Source organism: Lepidochelys kempii, chromosome 1 (assembly GCF_965140285.1).
Source record: "Lepidochelys kempii isolate rLepKem1 chromosome 1, rLepKem1.hap1, whole genome shotgun sequence".
Taxonomy (NCBI): domain Eukaryota; kingdom Metazoa; phylum Chordata; order Testudines; family Cheloniidae; genus Lepidochelys; species Lepidochelys kempii.
The window spans coordinates 2,842,336-2,861,630 of record NC_136380.1 but is presented as its reverse complement, the minus strand read 5'-3'; the positions used below and the strand labels follow the sequence as shown (position 1 = coordinate 2,861,630).

At 47.4% G+C, this 19,295-nt stretch overlaps 1 protein-coding gene and 1 pseudogene across 1 annotated transcript; one reads left to right on the top strand and one right to left on the bottom strand.

Moving 5' to 3' along the window:
- Positions 1–2,494: 2,494 nt before the first annotated feature.
- LOC144930780 (olfactory receptor 52K2-like) lies at positions 2,495–3,442 on the bottom strand. Its single transcript, XM_078853992.1, has one exon. It carries the CDS (start codon positions 3,440–3,442, stop codon positions 2,495–2,497), a length of 948 nt encoding a protein of 315 aa, XP_078710118.1.
- Positions 3,443–17,150: 13,708 nt separating this feature from the next.
- Positions 17,151–18,148, top strand: LOC144930779 (olfactory receptor 52R1-like; annotated as a pseudogene).
- Positions 18,149–19,295: the final 1,147 nt, after the last annotated feature.

Sequence of the window (19,295 nt, the reverse complement as noted above, 5' to 3'; positions counted from 1 at the left end):
AGCAGTTTATTCCATCACTGCTATGACGCTGATCTCTGAAACCTGAAAAACCCCTGGGATGGATCTGATCTAATAACTATTTATAACTCTTCTTATTTTCTTTTATTATCAAACCTTTAGTTTTCAATTGCTACAGGGATGGCAGAAGTGATCTTATTGGGTAAGATCTGAGTTATAGATTAACCTGCAAAAGTGGCTGGTCTCTTTGGATGAGAAGGACTCGCTATGTGGTGGAAATTGGTTTTCACTGACTGCTCCTCATGGAGTCCAGTGTCCGGGTGGTGAGCCAAGGGCTGGGATGTGTGTAGTTAACCGGTGCAGTGAGACAGAAGTTTATGTCTCTTACTATCTTGATTTAATGTAATCATAGAATAACCACCAGCCTCTTTCTCAGCAGTTTGTCCTGAGTTTGGCATTCTCAGCCATGTTCCACTGAAGCACGGTCACACATGGACAGAATTTATTGTTGATGGGTTCTACACACAGTGTTGCTCAGATGGGGAAACTGAGGCAGCAGGAAGGAAAATGTCTGGAGCCAGGAAACGAGCCCAGAGTCCCCAGCTGCCAATCCCTTTTTTAGCATTTCAGACCTGGCTCGTGTGGTCCATGCATCAGCACAGATTCATGGTGCTGTCCCTCCATTGGGTTCTCTAGTGCGGGGACCTCCCCTGATTTCAGTGGGGCTGCTCCCACTGACACCAGCTGAGGATTTGGCCCAAGACGTTTAACTAGAGATAAAGCATCTGCAGAGACCAGGGAGCTGGGAGTGAAGCGTCCCAGCTCTTCCCCAGATGCGCTGGTGACCTTGGGCACATTCTCTCTGCATTGAATGGAGATGATCATTTGTTATGTCTAGTGTGCTGCTAATGAAAGGCCCTACTCAGGGCTGCAGAGTCACACACTGCCCTGATGTGGCTCCTTTCAGCACGTCGTTGGCCTGTATGCGCTCTGTAGAGTTCCAGCAGCGTCTGGTCCCTGGTAAATGCGCAAAACAAGGCAGAACCCTGATCTGTGTGGTGCTGGGTGTGGCGGGAGTCAGGACTCCTGATTTTTATTCTCAGCTCTGCCACCGATTCACTGTGTGGCCTTGAGTAAATCACTTGACCTCTGTGTGGTTCGGCCCATCCATGACACGGGAAGAACGCTGCCAAGCAGCTGAGCTAAAGAACTTCTAGATGCAGTGATCAAAGGCGTCATGCAGACTCAGACATGTATGTTAGACTCAGCTTCACCGTTCAGCTTCAGCCCCTGCGCAGTGGGTGCTCTGTCGTTCAAGATAAGGTGCCGTTTAAATTGCCAGCTAATGGTAGCTGTGCCATTCATCTCCCTCTGTGTGAGCTCCCGCAGCCACCCCGGCCTCTGCCCAGCATCCCACCTTCCCAGCTAATGCAGGGGCTGATCCCTCCACCTCTCTCAGCTGTTGTCCTCCGAGCTTCAAAGCTGATCCCTTCCCCGCCCCCAAGGCCTGGCTAAGGGCAAAGGGCTCCCAGCCCATCCCTATTGCTGGGACCCTGCCAGCCGCAGGCCCCCCGCCAGAAGGAACAAATCATAGAATCATACAGGATTAGGGTTGAAAGAGACCTCAGGAGGTCACCTAGTAAAACCCCCTGCTTAAAGCAGGACCTAACCCCAGCTAAATCATCCCAGTCAGGGCTTTGTCAAGCCAGGCCTTAAATACTTCTGAAGATGGAGATTCCACGATCTGCCTAGGGAACCCATTCCAGTGTTTCACCACCCTCCTAGTGAAATAGTGTTTCCGAGTATCCGACCTAGATCTCCCCCACTGCAACTTGAGACTATCGCTGAAAGCTGAGGAAATGAATCACACAGTGGTCTCTGTCCTCAGGACTTTGCAGCTGAGCTTTTGGGCCCACATACTGAATGATGCACAATCTCAGCTGCCTCCCTCTCAGCCCTGCTCCCAATCCACAGCGATTTTATACGGTTTCCTGGCTTCCCTCTCTGCTCCGGACTGGCCGGCCTGCTGCATCCTCCCTGCAGGGTCCTTGACAGCCTGCAGCAGGTCCCGTCCCAGCCCCGGGGCAGAGGGAGCCCAGGCTGGGGAGGAGGAAGATGCAGATGATCCAGCAAGTGGACGGGGTTTGGAGAGGAGGGGAGTGAGTAACAGGAGTGGGGCTCTGGGAGAAGATGTTGAGAACGGAGCGGGGCCTTGGGGAATAGGTGGGAGAGGGGAAGGGGCCTTGTGGAACAAGTTGGGGCAGGGAGCAGGGCCTTGGGGAATAAGCAGGGCTGGGTGTGGGGCCTCAGAGGTCCAGTTAAAAGCAATTAGAAAGGTGGCGATCCTATGGGAGAATGAGTTGTACACAAAAAGATTACTCAGTTTGTCATGCTGACACAGCACAGTAAGGTCAGGAAAGGATTTAATGTCACTTTGACTGTCCAGTATGTGATTCAGGGAAGGGGCCCCAGAACCATGTCATCAGCCAGCTCTGTCCAGATCTCGGTCTCAGAGCCAGAGCACCAGGAGAAAACTTTAGGCCCCTGTATGAGTAAAGAGCCGGAGCAGCCTTACCCGGATCTCTTTGGTCTTCACCCCGTAGATGATGGGGTTTAACATGGGGGGCATCAAGAGGTATGCATTGCCAATGAGAACGTGGAAATGCAGGGGCACATTTTGGGCAAATCTGTGCATGAGGGACATGAAGAGACCTGGGATGTAAAAGGCTAAAATGACAAAAATGTGGGAGCCACAGGTCCCCAAAGTCTTGAGCCGAGCATCTTTTGTGGGGAGGCTGAAGATGGTCCTGAGGATCTGGGTATAGGATACGGCAATAAAAATGCCATCCAGACCCGTCACAAAGAATAACACAAAGAGGCCGTAGTAACTACTAACACGGGTGTCGGCGCAAGCCAGGTTCACCACGGCTATGTGGGCGCAGTAGGGCTGGGGGATGACGTTGGTTCTGCAATATGGCCACAGCCTCGCTAGGATGGGATAGGGCAGTATGACCATGCCACTGCGCAGAACCACGGCCAGGCCGATCTTGGCCACCAGGGGGTTTGTCATGATGGTGGAATGTCGCAGGGGATGGCAGATGGCCACGTAGCGATCCAAAGCCATGGCCACAAGGATCCCAGATACCATCACTGAGAAGCAGTGAATGAAGTACATCTGGGTGAGGCAGACCCTGAAATCAATCTCCCTGGAATTGAACCAGAAGATGCTCAGCATTTTGGGAAGGATGGAGGTGGACAGGACCAGGTCGGTGACGGCCAGCATGCAGAGGAAATAGTACATGGGTGCATGGAGGCTCGGCTCCCTCTTCACGATGCACAGGACAGTGAAGTTCCCCAAGATGGCTATGACGTACATGGTGCAGAAGGGGATGGAGATCCAGACGTGGACTGCCTCCAGGCCAGGAATGCCCAGCAGGATGAAGGTGGAGGGGTTGGTGAATTCAGTTGTGTTGGAATCTGACATGGAGTAGGAGAGAAGGTGTCTCCTGCTTGTACCACGTGTTTCCGTGACGTCCTGTATATGCCCAGAGTGATGGTCACAGTAAACCTACCTGGATGGAGATACAATGTTAATATGATACAATGCAGGCACTACTGGGGGCTGTTCTCATGGGTGAAGCAGATTGGTCACTCTTCACACACTGAAAAATGACATTTTCATAATTCAGAGAAATGAACTATGAACAAATGACCTTACTAATCTCAATTCCATATTTTATGCTCCCTGTCTCAATAATTCCCACACATTATGGTGTGGGAAACCTTACTGGGCACCAGCAGGAAACATAAGTATGGATACTGGTTATCCATCATTGTTCCTTAGGCCTTGGCTACAATGTCAAGTTTTTTTGCAAAAAAGCAGCTTTTGACAAAGAAACAGTGGCTTTGTACACACTGCAAAGCCACTTTCAATGACGGAACTCCTCAGTTTCGGTGACAGAATCTAACCACCCTGACAAGAGGTTTAAGGCTTTTTACGGAAAAGTGTTGTTGATTTTATAGCTGAAATAGGCTCTGGAAGGCATCCCACATTGCCCATCCTGAGTGCCCTGGTGAACAGTTTCAACTCCTCTCCCCTCCATCCAGGTGAACAGCTTCCGCCCGTCCCCGTTTAAAGTCTCGGAAAATTTGAAATTCCCCTTCCTGTTTGCTGGGTGTGGAGTGCTCACATCACACTTTCCCAGGTGGCCATGGTGGCTCAGAGCTTGGGACACTGTGGATCTGCTGGATCTGCTCAGTATTTGGGGAGAGGAGGCTGTGCCGTCCCAGCTGCGCTCCAGCCGTAGGAACCTCAATGCCTACGGGAAGATTTCATGCAGCTTGTGGGAAAAGAGCTGTGATCAGGACACACTGCAGTGCACAGCGAAGGTGAAGGACCTGAGGCACGGGTACCAGAAGGCAAGGGAGGCAAACAGTATCTGTGGTGATGTGCCACAGACCTGCTGTTTTTCTAGGAAGGTGGATGCTATCCTCAACAGTGACCCATTTCCACCACCAAGAGCCCTGTGGGTACTTCGGCGGGGGTACTCATGTCAGCGAAGGTAATCCAGCTCTCTGAGAGGTAGTAGCTCGTTCGATGAAGAATTCTTCAGTAGACTTCTTGCTGTATGTACCAGGGTTAGGTTGCTCTAGCTACATCTCTCAGGGGTGAGATTGTTTTTTTTTTTCGATTGCAAAACAGAACAAATGCAATTTTTATTTGCAGTAGCAGAGGCATAGCTTGCCAGTCCTGGGAGGGGAGAGTAGCCCTTTTCTTGGTCATGGTGAGGCCTCAGCTGGAGTATTGTGCCCAGTTTGGGTCTCCAAAATATAGGAGGGATGTAGAGCAACTGGAAAGGATCCAGAGGCAAGTGACAAAGATGAGCCACAGGGTGGAATGGAAGCCATACGAGCAAAGGCTGAAGAAACTGGGTATGATAAGTTTGGAAAAGGGAGGATTTTGGGGGGATATGAGAGCGGTCTTGAGATACTTGAAAGGCTGCCATAAAGAAGATGGAGGAAAGTTGTTCTCTGTTGCCACATGGGGCAGGGAAGAGGCAATGGGTACAAACTACAGTTTAGCAGATTTAGATTTAATCTCTGATAAACTTCCCAACTGTAGGAACAGCAGGACAGTGGAACAGATGCCCAGGCAGGTTGTGGAAAGTCCTTCACTGGAGGTTCTCAACAGGAGTTTGGATAGTCATCTGTCTGGGGTGGTTTAGACACAACAAATCCTGCATCTCAGTAGAGGTTAGACTAGCTGATCCTTGCAGCTCCTTCTAACCCTGGTGTCGACCAGGTCTTACTCAATCACAAGTTATGGAGCTCAACGCTGGGGTAACGGAGAGAAATGGAATGGCCTGTGTTACACAGGAGGTCAGGCTGGATGATCTAATGGTCCCTTCTGACTTTAAACCCTATGAATCTCTCAATACAGAAAGTAGTTCAGGCATTTATATTTATTCTGTCTCATAACACAGGAACAAGGGACCCTTCAATTCAATTATATTGAAACTTTAAACATATAAAACTGATCAAAGAAAGCTGTTTACATAATCCATATTTGGCCTGTGGAACTCCTTGCCACAGACATTATTGGAGCAAAGAGTTTAGCTGAATGGGATTCACAAATGGATTGGCCATAGTTGGTGGTGCTGGTGGCATCACCCAGAGTTAAGTCTGTCTGACACCTTCAATTACAAGACTTCATTTTCAGTTGTGTATAAGTTTGCCAACCGTTAACCTGAAATTTCCCATGTTGGGTGTCTACTTCCAGCTGAATTGCATTTTGAAAGTTTCATGGCATAACAGTTCAGACAACTTTGCGAATGAAGCTAGGGGAGAAGGTGTCTTGCCCATGTTGAAAAATGGTCATATTTAAGCGCATGAGGAGCCCTGGCACCTCCATGCTTTTCAGCAGATAAATTCTCGTAAGAGCCCCATCCCCTTCCCTGCTCCGTTAACAGCCAAAGCCCTGAATTGCAAGGGGAGGAGGTGGCGGTCTCTGTGCATTAACACACAGCTGGCTCCTGAGGTTTTACTCAGTTCTTACTCCAGACTGGATGTTTTTTGGAAGATCTGCTTGAGGGCTCATCTACACTTAAAACACAACAGCGGGGATGCCACAGCGCTTCACTGGGACCTGAGCAAACTACGGCCCACGGCCTCTGATTCTGGCCTTGTACTGGACCTCGACTAACAACTTTCGTCCTGAAGGATCCACTGTGTGATGGAAATGAAGCCACCTTAGGGCTGGAGCCATCACCGAGGGTCACAGCAAAGAGGGGCATTTTGGCTCATGATACTAGAGCAAATTCAGCACCTGTGGCAAGGGCCCTGGGATCTTTACTGGCTGTGTGGAGCAGAAATAGATTCAGACCTACTCTCTGTCCCCTCATGAGTACGTTGCACTTGGTTTGTCGAACCGAAAGAGATGGGTACCTGTGATTTCTGAGATGAAAGCTTCTTCGCCGGGAATCCCCTTATGTTAGCCGTGTCCCACACTTCTCTCACCCCAATATCTGGAGCAGCATCCCACGCTGAGAGCTGACACGGGGATGTGCAGTGTTTATAATACAGCTCTGTTCAATCCCAGTGGAGTTCGCTCAGCGCCTCGGGGAGAAGCGGTGTCTGGATGCAAACAGGCTGGAGACCAGACACCCTCTAGCCAGTCTCCCTCTTTCCAGGGCTGCACTTTGTGTTTGTTATCCAGCTTTAACAGTAAACAGCAATTAAGGGATCTTCCCAAAGGGAGATGGGAAATCTTGAGCTCTGTGCTAAGTCTGAGGGGAATTGGCTGCTCTGTGTATTTGTGTATATTTAAAAATTATAGTTGATTACTAAGAAAGCTAGGGATAGTGCCTAGGTCTCTTAGGGTCTGATGCTAAGTGCCCAGGATGGATGGGTAGATAATAGACAGACAGATCTGGAGAAAGATGACTGAGGGGAGACACAAACACTTTCTGGAGGCACAAGGTATTTTCACTACGGGATCAGAGATCAGTAATTCTCATCAGTAACTATTATCATACCACATAGAACCTTTCATTGAAGGATCTTCAAAGACGTAGCAAAGGGAACTCACTATGAACATATCCCCATTATATCCATAGATAAACTGATATAGAGGGAGACATGACTTGGTCAAAGTCAAACAGAGAATGACAGACAGAACCAGTGGTGAGCTGGAGCCAGTTTGCACCGGTTTGCTGGAACCGGCTGTTAAATTTAGAAGCCCTTTTAGAACGAGTTGTCCCTCACGGGGGTTGTCCCTTTGGGTTCTAAAAGGGTTTCTAAATTTAACAGCCAGCCAAAAGTGGCGCCAACTCCGTGGGGGCTCCAGCTCCGGAGCCCCCACGGGGAAAATTTGGTGCGTGCAGAGCACCCAACGGCAGCTCGCTGCCTGGCTCCAGCTCCCCTCCGCGTCCTCCCCTGAATGCGCCACCCCGCTCTGCTTCCTCCTCCCCGCACCTCGGCTTCCAGCGAATCAGCTGTTCGCATGGGAATGGGGCAGGGGGGGGCTGAGAAGCAGGCGGCAGCTTCCCGCTCAGGCCCAGGGAAGTGGAGGTGAGCTGGGGCCAGGGAATATAAGGAGGGCTGCCCATGCCACAACAGGTAACCCGGGGGGCACACAGGGGAACCGCTCCCCACCCCAGCTCACCTCCATGTCCCTGGGCCTGAGAGCGAAGCCACCGCCTGCTTCTCAGCCCTCCCCGGCTTCCCGCGCGAACAGCTGATTTGCGGGAAGCTGGTGGGGGGGGGCGGAGAAGCATAGTGGGGCGGCGTGTTCAGGGGATGAGTTGGAGTGGAGGGGAGCTGGGGCTGGGCACGGGGCAGGGAGCTGCCAGTTGGGGCTCTGCACCCGCCAAATTTTCCCTGTCGGGGCTCCAGCCCCGGAGCACCCACAGAGTTGATGCCTAAGGCACCACTTTTGATGTGATCGGTGGCGGCAGCGGCCGCTCCACCGCCCCTAGGAGCCAGCAGGACCTGCCGGATGCTTCCTGGGAGCTGCCCCATGTAAGCACCGCCAGGACTCCCCACCTTGCCCCCCGGCAGGTCCTTCTGGCTCTTAGAGGTGGGGTGGGGTGGGCACCCACTACGGTGGCCCACGAGACCCACCTGCCCGGTTCTGGTGGTAATCAGGGGAGAAGGGAGGGGGGTGGGTGGGGCAGGGGTCTCAGGGTGCAGAGCAGGAGTCCCAGGGGGAGGGGCGGGCCACGACCCCCTCGTGGGGTGAGGAGGGATCCAGTTGTTAAGATTTTGGCAGCTCATCACTGGACAGGACACAAGAGTCCTGACTTTCCTGCCATAACAGCAGTCTCTCCATCAGTAACTGGATGCGTGATAACAATAACAATAGATATGCAGGCCTGTCTGTAAAGGCCTGTACTCAAAGGATTTAGGTGTATTCTTATCACTTGGTTAGTGATAGAGGTATAAAAGAAAGAATCAAAATCACTGTCTGCTGGTGTAAGGGTCTTCTCTCACTGTGACCGTCTGAGGCCCTGTTCTAAGGCTCAGGCCTTTGGCTCAGCAGCAGAGGCAGCCATAAGCTGGGAAGCGACCGGTCACCTCCTCACATTCCAACCTAGTCACATGGAAATAAGGTGCGATTGGGCTGTTAGGATACAATCCTGTCCTGATAACGCCTATCACCTCCAGAGAAAGGGAAGTGCCTAGAAAATGTCAAAGGAAACTTAGTTTGATAGCATCCTGCCTGGTAAGAACTCACTTATCAATAGCTGGGATGTGAAATCCTCATTTCTGTGTTGTTCTATCACTGTAGTCCCCATTTCCCTATTTCAGAGTAACAGCCGTCTTTATAATCTCTGTCTGGTTCTGTGATTGTTTCTGGCTGCTGTATAATTAATTTTGCTGGGTGTATACTAATTAAGGTGGTGGAATATAACTGGTTACATAATCATGTTACAATATGTTAGGATTGGTTAGTTAAATTTCAGTAAAATGATTGGCTAAGGTATAGCTAAGCAGAACTCAAGTTTTATTATATTGTCTGCAGTCCATCAGGAAGTGTGGGTGGGTGTCGGGGGGAAATGGGAACAGGGAATGGGGGTGGGGAGATTGGAATCATGTTTGGCTAAGGGCAGGAATGGGAACAGGGACACAGGTGTAAGGCTTTGTGGTGTCAGAGCTGGGAAGGGGGACACTAAGGAAGGAAACTGGAATCATGCTTGCTGGAAGTTCACCCCAACAAACATTGAATTAAAGTAACTGGGTGAAAGAATAAGCCCCCTAACAGCCATCACATCCTCAGTTTTCACCCTTTTGTCCCACGGACACTGTTTTACATCATCTTAACATTCACTTAAGAAATGTTCCTGAGCAGAAACATCAACCATTCCTTCAAAACTTGTAATGCCTTTACCCCTTGCCCACTTCCCCATCAAATCCTTCATTTTATTCACATATCCCACAATACTCATACCAGCACCCCCCTTAGGATTCGTAATTTGGGACAATAATTGTACAATAGCTTCTTCCATGTGGAGGGAAACCAGAGATACCAGCATAGATAGTGGGAAAGTCCAGGCACAAGATGGAGTCCAGTGTCACATGAGCTGGTCACAAGCCCATGCATGTATGTTACACAGGCATTTTTACCTTGAAAATACATTTCTTTGCAACAATCTGTTGCTCCAGATTTCCCTAATCGGTGGTTGTCAGGGGAGGGAGGAAGGGGCCATGATCCAGGGTTCACTTGTGGAGCTGGGAAAGGAAGGGGGGAGAGAAGACTTCTTTTACACAAAGGGTATTCATTAGATGACTACATTTCTCATGCAACTGCAGTGCTTATCAATTCTTACAAGCAACAGGGAGGGGAAAATATGGCAACTTATCTATCAAACAAAGAAATACTTCCTGCTTCTGCCTTATCTCCCCAGTGCTATGTCAGCACATATCAGGTTTTACTCCCCACTCTGAACTATAGGGTACAGATGTGGGGACCCAAATGAAAGCTTATTTTTACCAGCTTAAGTTAAAAACTCCCCAAGGCACAAATTTCCCCTTGTACTTTGGATTAGGTAAACACTGCCACCACCAAGCGATTCAAACAAACATTTTGGGAGGGCCACTTGGAACCCTATCTCCCCGCTAATATCCCCCCAAGCCCTACACCCCCTTTCCTGGGGTGGCTTGAAAATAAACAAGATGAGCACAGACCAAGCTTGGGTTTTTAGGGACACTAAAAACCCCAGTCAGATTCTTCAAAAACAGAACTTTATTAGAAGCACAAAGAAAAGATAAAAGAACAACTCTGTAAGATCAGAATGGAAGATAATCTCACAGGCAGTCAGATTTAAAACATAGAGAATCCCTCTCGGCAAAACCTTAAGTAAGAAAAAGACACAAAAAGAGGAATACACATTCCCTCCAGCACAGTGAATTTCACAAGCCAAACTAAAGAAAATTGAACGCATTTTCTAGCTAGGTTACTTACTAACGCTGCAGAAGTTGGGTGGCTTGCGTTCTTGATCTGTTCCTGGCAGAAGCACCACACAGACAGACAAAGCCCTCCACCCTCCAAACCAAATTCACAAGTATCTTTTCCCCTGATTGGTCATTTGGGTCAGGTGCGAGCCAGGTTACTTAAGCTTCTTAACCCTTTACAGGTCAGAGGATTTTATAGTGGTGTGTCAGAGCTTCTTAACGCCTTCCTTTTATATTTATGATACGCCCCCCAGACTACAGATAGTGTGAAACACTGGCTGTGATTTCTTCCTGGAGCTCTGAGAGAAAACAAAATGAATAAGACACATGCATCTCTAGATATACTACTAACTGTATAAAGACTAATACTATTTTCCACATCTCAAGGACGATTTTAACCAGTTGATTCTAGGAAACTTTCACGGGAGAGTGCATCAGCCACTTTGTTAGAAGCTCCTGAGATGTGTTGGATGTCAAAATCAAAATCTTGGAGAGCTAAACTCCACCAAAGATTTTTTTTGTTATTTCCCTTGGCGGTATGAAGCCACTGTAGCACGGCATGTTCAGTTTGCAGGTGGAAACGCCGTCCCCAAACGTATGGGCATAGTTTTTCGAGAATGTAGAGAATGGCATAACATTTCTTTTCACTGATTGACCAGTGGCTTTCCCTCTCAGACAGCTTCTTGCTAAGAAACAAGACAGGATGGAACTCTTGATTCAGTCCTTCCTGCATTAAGACTGCTCCCACACCACGCTCGGACACATCAGTGGTTAATAGGAATATTTTCTCAAATTCGGGGGCCCTTAGCTTAGCTCAGAAATGAGTATTGCTTTAAGCTGGTTAAAGGCCTTCTGACACTCTTCGTTCCACAGAACGGCATTTGGCTGTATGCATTTGACAGTATGCATCCGATGAAGTGAGCTGTAGCTCATGAAAGCTTACGCTCAAATAAATTGGTTAGTCTCTAAAGTGCCACAAGTACTCCTTTTCTTTTTGCGAATACAGACTAACACGGCTGCTACTCTGAAACCTGTCATTTGGCTGTTTCTTTTTGGTTAGGTCTGTCAGTGGGGTGGCGATTTGGCTGTAGTGCGGTACAAATCGCCTATAATATCCGGCCAAGCCTAAGAAGAAGAGGACCTGTTTCTTTGACTTTGGGACAGGCCACTTTTGGATAGCATCCACCTTGGCCTGTAGGGGGTTGATAGTTCCTTGACCCACCTGGTGTCCAAGGTAATTCACTCTGTTTAGGCCGGTGCGATGCAGGAGGTCAGAGTCGGTCCCTCATAACCATATAATCTACAAATCTATCTAGAGTCCCCTACAAGGATTATATTTGTGTGAGCCTCAGTCTGGATCCTTGTCAAATGCTGGATGCTGTTGCCCGATCTTAGATTGTGTATTAATTATATTGATTACTTAAGAATCCCAAGTTAACACTTTAAGGATTGATAGGATATTCAAAGCTCAATGATGCTTGCTACTCAATGTGGCTGGTTGCAAATGAACCAGACTCCCTGTGATTCTGTGTGCACCCCTACTTCTCTCTATATAACACTCCCAGCGTCCTTCAGTGCATGAACCAAACCGTTGTGTGCCTGGTGCTTTGTATCTATAATTCCAGGTGCACTGACTTTGAGCTGAACTCCAGTGTGTGACTGGAGAATGGAATGTGTGCAATCTCCTGCTCGACCCATCCATTATCCCTAGTCTTCTTCGTAAACAACTATAATTTTAAAATATACACAAATGCACAGAGCAGCCAATTCCTCTCTGACTCAGCCCAGAGCCCAAGAGTTCTCATCTCCCTTTGGGAAGGTCTGATAATTACTGTTTACTCCTCAAGCTGGATAAAGAACACATGAGCATGTACAGGTCTTTCTCCAGCCTGTTTATGTTAAGATGCCACTTCTCTGCTAGACGCTGGGCGAACCCCTCTGGGATTGCACAAAGCTTTATTGTGAATGGTGTCCGTGTGGGTTGTTGCTGCAGATGCTCTGGTGAGAGAGGTGTGAGACCTGCCTACCTGAGTGGGAATTCCAGAAGACACCTCCATCTCAGGATTCACAGGTACCCATCCCTCGCTGAGGAGCTCACCTGCTGAACAAACCCAGTGCAATGTGGTTTGATGGGATACAGAATAGGTTGGGGTCCTTTCTGCTCTGCACAGTCATTAAACATCCTAGGGCACTTTTCACAGGGAATGAGTTTTCTCCAATATCATGGACCAAAATGTCCCTCTTTGCTATGCCCCCACCTCCCAGCTGATGGCCTCCAGACCCAAGGCAGCTGCATTTCAGTGGCCCAGTTGATCCTTCAGAATGGTAGGTGTTAGTAGATGGACAAATTAAGTTCAAATTCTGAGGCCATGGCCCATAGCTTGTTCAGGCCCCACTCAAACAAAACTCCCCTTGGAGTAAGAACTGAGTAAAGAACACAGGAGCCAGCTGTGAGTTAATGCACAGAGACTGTCACCTCCTCCTCTTGCATCTCAGTGCTCTGGCTATTCCGTGGGGAAGAGGATGTTCCCTGACTTTTTATCTGCCGGAGAGCTTGGAGGTACTGGGGCGCCTCCCTGGAATAATTCTAAAAAAAATTCAACATGGTCAAGACATCCTCTCCTAGTTTCATTCTAGAAGCCAGCTGAACTGGTATGCATCGAACTTTTTTAAAAAATGTTCAGCATGAAAAATATCTGTTCAAATGGTTAAAGATCGGCAAACTTATAAGCCACTGAAAATGAAGTCACCTAATGGAAGGTGTCAGGCAGACTTAACTAACGGTGGTGCCACCAGCACCACCTAAGGGGCCCGTCCATTTGTGAATCCCATTCAGCTGAGCGATTCGCTCCGATAATATCACAGACAAGGAGTTCCACGGGCCAAATATGGATTATGTAAACAGATTTATTTTATCAATTTTATATGTTCAGTCTTTTAGTGCAACTGACTGTTTCCTTGTTCATGTGTTTTGAAAGAGTAAATATAAATACCTGATCTCCTTTCTTTATTGATAGATTTATAGGGTTTAAGGTCAGAAGGGACCATAAGATCATCCAGTCTGACCTCCTGTATAACACAGGCCATTACATTTCACCCAGTTACCCCTGTATTGAGCCCAAAAAATTGTGTGGGACTAAAGCTTGGTCTACAGTAAGATTTTACATCATAGAATCATACAGCTACAGGGTTAGAAGGACCCCACAAGGGTCACCTAGTCTAAGCCCCTGCCAGGATGCAGGATTTCTTGTGTGTAAGCCATTCAACACAGCTGGTTATCCAGTCTCCTTGTGACACCCTTCAATGAAGGAGCTTCCACAACTTCTCTACCCATCTGTTCCATTGTCCTCCTGTTCTTACAGTTAGGAAGTTTTTTCCTGATATTTTATCTAAATCTGCTCTGCTGTAGCTTGAAACCGTTGCCTCTTTCCCTGTCACCAGAGAGAACCAATTTTCTCTATATTTTTATTACAGCCTTTCAACTATCAAAAGTCTATTATCATGTCCATCTTTAATCTCCTCTTTTCCAAAATAAACATACCCTGTTCCTTCAGCATTTGCTTGTATGGCTTGCATACCTTTGATCATTGTCTCTCATCTCTGGATCCTTTCCATTTTCTCTACATCCTTCCTGTACATTGGTGACCGAGACTGGACACAGGATTCCATCTGAGGCCTATCCAGCGCGGAGTAGAGAGGTACTATCACTGCCTGTGACTTGCATGGTACGCTTATGCTAATGCATTGCCATTTTTTGCAAGAGCAAAAACATCCATATCTCTGAGAGATGCAACTGTACCAACCTAACCCCAGTGTAGACAGCATGAGGTTGATGGAGGAATTCTTCCAACAACCTTGCTACCACCCCCTGGGGAGGCTGACAGGAGAACCCCTGCCATTGGTGTAAGCAGTATCTACACTCAAGAGCTATGGCAGCACCACTGTAGCGTTTTAAGTGTAGACAGGCCCTCAAGCAGATCTTCCAGAAAAGTATCCAGTCTGGATCTGCTGACATGGAGAGTTGGAGAATCCACCAGTGCCCTTTCCAGTGTGTCCAAATGGTTAACCACCCTCAGTGCTAAGCATTTGGCCCTTATTTCCATCTGGAATTTGTCTGGCTTCAACTTCCAGCAGTCAAGCCTTGCTCTGCCTTTCTGCATTAGGTTAAGGAGCCCATTATTACCCCCAGTTTTCTCCCCATGAACATCTCACTTGATCATCTTTTTGATAAGATAAATGAAGCTCTTTAAGTTTCTCTCATTGTCCAGCCTCAAATTATTTTTGTGTCTCTTTTCTACACCCTCTTCAAGTGTTCAACATCCTTTTTGAAATGTGGACCTCAGAACTGGACACAGTTCCAATGTCATGTGCAGAGGTATTCAATTTACCGCTCCCCTGTTTATGCATCCAAGGGTCACATCAGCCCTTTTGGCCACAGCATCGTTCAGGGAGCTCGCGATGAGTTGGGTGTCTACAGTGACCCCTGCATTCTATTCATGGTCCCTACGTTCCATAATAAAGTGTCGTAGTCTGTGGGTTGAGCCTGTATTCTCTGTTCCAGTGGGATAAATTTGCATATGACTGTATTAAAACATTTTGTTTGTATGAGCCCAGCTCATCAAATAGGCTGGATCAATTGGTATTTCTGCCCTGGCCTCTTCATTGTATCTCTCTGCCAATCTTTGGGTCATCCACCAATGTAATCTACTGTGATTTTCTGTTTCCTTCCACGTCATTGATGAAACTATTGAATAGCATTGGGCCTACAATTGATCCCTGGAAAACCCAGCTAAAAACACCCCCATTCACTCAAAATGGCCCATTAACGACTGCTTTCTAAGATCTCTCAGTTAGCTAGTTTTCAGTCCATTTTACATATGCTCTACTGATATTTAAAAGTGTTCATTTTTATCTGAATATTTTCCCCTACTAAATCAAATGCCTCAGAGAAATCAAAGGCTATTGCATCTGTGTGGTTCCCTGGATCACCCAAATGGTATTCTTATTAAAGGATGAATTCAGCTTTTATTTAGCAAGACCTGTGTGCTATGTTTTCCATAAACCCTGTTGTTGACTGGCATTAATTATATTCTTACAATATTTTTAACAAGACCAATACCAGCTTTTCCATTGTTTCCGAACTTTGTCAAATCTTTTTTAACTTTCCCTTTATTATTTTAATTATTTATGTTTAATGCAGTGCTGTCCTGTATTTTCTTTTTGTTGTCGTTTTGGCTCTGCTACTGCCTGACTGCATACTAGTTGAGAATAAGATGTGCGGTTGATCAGTCAGTTCATAACTCTGGTGTTCAAAACTCTAAGGTTCTACCTTAGATACTGCTTAGCATCCTCCTTGACTGTTAATGGACTGGAAAGTGTTTCATCACGTCATGTGATATGAGTACCTCATACTGCTTCTTTCCAAATCCAGAACAAAAATATTTATTGAAAAACATCTACCTTTCCTGCAACATTAACAAGCTTCCTTTGTCCCTCTAGGAATTGGCCGAAAACTTTTTCTAGTATTTCTTTTGTTCCTAATATACTGAATAACCTCCATTTACCTGCCACACATGGATTTTTCTCGGAGGTTGTTAACATCCCTTATCAATGTTTATAACTTCTGATTTGTGTTGTTGGCCATCTATTTTCCCTTTAGTTTTATATTGCTCCTCCTTCCCACAATTATTGAGTTCACTTTGTCACTGAACTGAGTTTAGTACAATGCGTCCGCTTTCTTGACTGTAGCTTTTTAGCTATCTAATAAACTCTTGAATAACTCCCAATTTTCATTCCTATTTTTTGTCTAATTTTTTTCTTCCAATCAGTTTTGCAGATAATTTGCCTCAGCATTCGTGAATTAGCCCTTTCAAAGTCCTAAGTGTCTATCGATATTACTGATTGGGAACTGTTCTCTATTTGTCCATTTGAATGTAATCAGTTCCATTGTTTACTTTGTTCTCCTCTATCATATGTCCCCTTCTTTGTCTCTTCTCTAAACTAAACATTCCCAGACTTTTCAGTCTGTGCGCATATGGCATTCTCACAGCAATTTCCCCCATTCTCACAGCCTGTCTCAGAAACCCCCTTTCTATCTGCTAAATCCTTAATAGAGATTGGGTGACCAAAACTGATCACATCTCCAGAGCAGGTTATTCTTCATCCCCTTCCTCAGCCATCTGAACATTGTCTTTGTTTTAACCACTGCTGCGAATGAGCAGGTGTTTCCAAGGAGCTGCTATCAAAGTCCCCCAGGTCTTTGCACTGAGGTGTGTTTTAGTTGGGATGTTTCCCCTGGCACATCTCTTCAAAAAGGTTTGGGTTTTTTTTAACTTTCAGATTTTGAGGAGCCCGGCAAATGGGGAACTCCCTACAGTATGGGTCCTCTAGCCTGCATTTCATTGCATTAAGGAACAATGGTAACTAACCAGAAGTCATGTTTCCTGATGGTGACTATTAATATCCCACACCATGACATGTAAGAATTATTGATGTATGAAGCACCATCCAAAATGGAATTGGCATTAGTAGGTTCAGGTGTTCATAATTCATTTATCTGAATAATGAAAATGTCATTTATGAGTGTGTGAAGAGCAACTAATCTGCTTCACCCATGAGAACAGTCTCCAGGAGTGCATGTAGTGACTCATATTAACATTTTATCTCCATCCAGGCATTTGTAATGTGACCATCACCTTAGAACTTGGGCACATACAGGAAATCAGGGGAACGTACGGTACATGCAGGAGACACCGTTCTGCCTACATTTGGACACCTTCTCCCCTACTCCATGTCAGATTCCAACACAACCGACTTCACCAACCCGTCCACCTTCATCCTGCTGGGCATTCCTGGCCTGGAGACTGCCCATATCTGGCTCTCCATCCCCTTCTGCACCATGTACATCATAGCTGTCTTGGGGAACTTCACCATCCTGTTCATTGTGAAGGTGGAGCCGAGCCTCCATGGGCCCATGTACTATTTCCTCTGCATGCTGGCCGTCACTGACCTGGTCCTGTCCACGTCCACCTTGCCCAAAATGCTGAGCATCTTCTGGTTCAATTCCAGGGAGATCGATTTCAGTGCCTGCCTCACCCAGATGTACTTCATTCACTCCTTCTCAGTGGTGGAGTCTGGGATCTTTGTGGCCATGGCCTTGGATCGCTACGTGGCCATCTGCCACCCCCTGAGACATTCCACCATCCTGACAAACACCGTGGTGGCCAAGATCGGCCTGGCCGTGGTGCTGCGTGGGAGCATACTTGTACTGCCCTATCCCTTCCTGGCGAGGGGGTGGCCATATTGCAGAACCAACATCATCCCCCACTCGTACTGCGAGCACATAGCCGTGGTGAAGTTGGCCTGCGCCATCATCCGCATCAGTAGTTACTACGGCCTCTTTGTGGCAATGTTGGTTACTGGTCTGGATGTGTTTTTTGTCACCATGTCTTATACCCAGATTCTCAGGGCCATCTTCAGCCTCCCCACAAAGGACGCCCGGCTCAAGACTTTTGGGACCTGCAGCTCCCATCTTTGTGCCATTTTAGCCTTTTACATCCCAGCTCTCTTCTCCTTCCTCACACACCGGTTTGACCACAATTTGCCCCTGCATTTCCATGTTATCTTTGCCAACCTGTATCTCCTGGTGCCCCCCATGCTAAACCCCATCATCTATGGGGTGAGGAACAAAGAGATCAGGGGCAGGCTGCTCCATCTCTTTACTTATAAAAGGACGTAATTTTTTTTTCTCCTGGTGCTCTGGCTCTCAGACTGAGCTCTCTGCAGAGCTGGCTGGTGACTTGGTGCTGGACCCTCTTCCCTGAATCACTGACTGGACAGTTAAAGAGACATTAAACTCTTTTCTGAACTTACTGTGGTGTCAGTGTTATAAACTGTGGAATTGGCCTCTGTACAACTCATAGGGTTTCCACCTTTCTAATTGCTGGGAACAGGAACCTTGAGACTCTGCCCTCTGCCCCACCTCTTCCTCCAAGATCTTGCCCCGTCCCATCTCCTCCCCCAAATGCCCCACTCCCTGTGCCACCTAGTCCTATCAAGGCCCAGCTCCCTTCTCCACCTCCTCCCCCAGGGCCCGTCCCTGTTGCACACCCTTCTCCTTACCTCCCTCATCACTTTCTGGATCATCTCCACCTCCCCTCCTCCTCACCCCACCTGGGGTCCCTCTGCTCTGGGGTTGGGACAGGAGCTACTGCAGCCTGATGAGGAGCCTGGCTGCAGGTAGGAGACGGCCCTGGATGAGCAGGGATGTTGTGAGTTAATGGCCTGCTGCCTCCCACTGTTATGCATTAACTGAACACTGCCAGGTTCCCTTTTCGACCAGACTTTCTTGTTCAAAACTGGGCACCGAGACACAGAAGGAAAAAAAAAAAAACTGTCTGGGTAAAACCCAGATGGGTAGAAACTATGTTAATTCAAGTTTGATTGAATTAACCTTATGTCTTTGGGCTTTTCCTGTAGTCTTTGCTCATGCTAAGAGGCAGGAGGCTGGGGCAGCAGCATCTGTCTACAAATAGGTTGGTCATTAAAGACTATCAGCACCTAATGAGATTTTGCCCAGACAGAAGAAGGGAATAACTGCACCCTAGATAAAATCCAGTTTTCTCCAGTTTCTCTGTAGAGTGGAGGGCGTGGAAGGAATGAAACCTCCCCAGAAGAGGGAACAGAGAGAGGAGGGGTTGGTCCATCCCTTTAAAAACACAGAGACTGGATGAGACAGAAGAATCCAGGGCAGGAGAGAGGCACAAGGGAGCTGTCATAAATATAAAGGGAAGGGTAAACACCTTTAAAATCCCTCCTAGCCAGAGGAAAAACCCTTTCACCTGTAAAGGGTTAAGAAGCTAGGATAACCTTGCTGGCACCTGACC

Coding starts and splice junctions, on each gene's coding strand:
- LOC144930780 (XM_078853992.1), bottom strand. CDS start 3,442: ATGTCAGATTCCAACACAACTGAATTCACCAACCCCTCCACCTTCATC.